The 2,569-nt window shown below is 43.4% G+C and overlaps 1 protein-coding gene across 1 annotated transcript; it reads left to right on the forward strand.

The window, feature by feature from the left end:
• The first annotated feature begins 735 nt into the window (after positions 1 to 735).
• Positions 736 to 2,112, forward strand: LRFN2 (leucine rich repeat and fibronectin type III domain containing 2). The gene has a single exon (XM_009875934.1). The coding sequence runs from the start codon at positions 736 to 738 to the stop codon at positions 2,110 to 2,112; it is 1,377 nt and encodes a 458-aa protein (XP_009874236.1).
• The last annotated feature ends 457 nt before the right edge of the window (positions 2,113 to 2,569 follow it).

Raw genomic sequence — 2,569 nt, forward strand, 5'->3', positions numbered from 1 at the left:
CTGCATCTCTTCCCTCTGGAGCTAGATGATGTCATGCTTCCCATAGGTTGACTGAGTGCAGGATGAATCCAGGAGACCATGGAAGTGATCTCTGCTTCCTGCTCTGCTTATCATGAATTTTATGATGGGTTAGTAAGTGAACTGACTCACCCCAGGACTGGACAGATAATTACATGGTCATTACTAACCACATTACTGAAGGGTAAATATGCAGTTATTTTTATCCATAAAATCAGCTCTTTCAACCCTAAGACTTATTCCACATTATTATTCAGCAGTATTTAATTACTATAAAATGGCTTCTACCCTCAAAGAAGTAGGCAGTATTCCAAATGAAATCTTTCAGGGTTTTAAGTAAGCCATGCAGTCTGACGTCAGGATTTGTCCTCTACCAGGCACCCAATGAAAATTATAAAACTGTAAGTAGAAAATAGGTAGCGACAAGATCCTTCTACCAGGCATAAGCACTAACAATTCCCATCCATTCACACTTGGAACCCAAACCACTTTTTTTAGGCAGAAATGTGTTATGTGGAGAAACATGTTGCTGTAGCACTTAATCTTCTCATCCCAGAGTGCAGATTGCTTTAGGTGGGACTCCTGAGAGGAGGCACTGTGAAGTCTCTCTGGAGGTAGATGTTACGTAAAAAATAAGAAAAAAGGTAGGTATATCATAACTGCTGATGTGCCTTAAAACTCTTTTCATTTCTTTCAGGTACTGTTGCGTGATTTACCATGGAAAAATTGCTCTACAGCATCCTGGTGTTTGGAATGGCTGTCATGGTCAACGCTTGTCCCAAATACTGTGTCTGTCAGAACCTGTCTGAGTCACTGGGGACATTGTGTCCCTCCAAGGGTCTCCTATTTGTACCGCTAGACATAGATCGAAGGACTGTCGAACTCCGACTTGGAGGCAACTTTATTATTAATATCAGCCGACAGGATTTTGCCAATATGTCTGGACTTGTTGACCTTACTTTGTCTAGAAACACTATCAGTTACATACAACCCTACTCTTTCACTGACTTGGAGAGCCTTCGGTCTTTACATCTGGACAGCAACAGGCTCCCTGACATTGGAGAGGATATTTTGAGAGGATTAATTAACCTTCAGCATTTGATTTTAAACAACAACCAGCTAAGCAGCATCTCTGATGAAGCCTTTGAGGATTTTTTGCTGACATTGGAAGACTTAGATCTTTCCTACAATAACCTTCGAAGCATTCCCTGGGATTCTATAAGGAAGATGATAAACTTGCACCAGCTCAGTTTAGATCACAACCTGATAGATTATATTACAGAGGGGACATTTGCAGATCTTCAGAAACTGGCTAGATTGGATCTAACGTCCAACAGACTTCAGAAGCTCCCCCCCGACCCTATATTTGCCAGATCTCAAGTAATTCCATTAGATGTTACCCCATTTTCTCCACCTTTGTCTCTCAGCTTTGGAGGCAACCCGTTGCATTGCAACTGTGAGCTACTGTGGTTAAGGCGACTTGACAGAGATGACGATATGGAAACTTGTGCTTCTCCTCCAGGTCTAAAGGGAAGGTACTTCTGGTATGTAAGGGAGGAAGAATTTGTTTGTGAGCCTCCTCTTATTACGCAACATACTCATAAGCTGCTAGTTTTAGAAGGGCAGACAGCCACTCTGAAATGCAAAGCCATTGGGGATCCCAACCCCATCATTCATTGGGTGGCCCCTGATGACCGCCTCATTGGGAACTCTTCGAGGACAGCTGTCTATGACAATGGTACCTTAGATATCCTCATCACCACCTCCAAGGATTACGGGACTTTCACATGCATAGCAGCCAATGCTGCTGGAGAGTCCACTGCAACGATTGAGCTCTCAATTGTTCAGCTCCCCCATCTCAGCAACGGCACAGGCAGAGCAGCCCCACCGAAATCCAGGCTCTCGGACATCACCAGCTCCAGCAAGTCTAATCGCGGGGAAACAAAAGGCCCACCAGAAAGGGCTGTCCTGGTGTCAGATGTGACCACTACCTCAGCTTTGGTCAAGTGGACAGTGAGCAAGTCGGCCCCTCGGGTAAAAATGTATCAGCTCCAGTATAATTGCTCGGATGATGAAGTCCTGATCTACAGGTAAATGCAATTGCTGTTTGGTCCTCTGATAACGGCAGGGGGGTGGAAAGAAGGATATGAAGTCTTTTAAGTCACTGATTTGACTTTGAACACTTTGAACTAAGGTAGCACTGCCACCAGTAGTATTAGCGGCATCTGACAAATTTGAATCATGTCTGTGAGCTTATCTGTTGGTCTGTTCACCACTTTTCTAAGTCATGTATTTTATTCATTCCCTAACAACAGCTGTTTTCAGTAAAATTTCCAATCTAGCAAAAAATATTATTGCAGTTGGTAGCCTCCTTACTAGGCTTAACAAAGAAAGAAAAACTTGACAGGCTACAAGTCAGAAGTTTCCCTTTCCACCTCCTGTAGGTGGAATTGAAATATACTACTGAGAGAGGAAGTGGCGTGGGAGGAAGTTTGTGCTGTCTGCCCATAACACAGGCTCTAATTATTCTGAAATTAAAAACTCGGGGTTG

This window comes from Apaloderma vittatum, unplaced genomic scaffold (assembly GCF_000703405.1).
Source record: "Apaloderma vittatum isolate BGI_N311 unplaced genomic scaffold, ASM70340v1 scaffold9589, whole genome shotgun sequence".
In the NCBI taxonomy this organism is placed as follows: Eukaryota; Metazoa; Chordata; class Aves; order Trogoniformes; family Trogonidae; genus Apaloderma; species Apaloderma vittatum.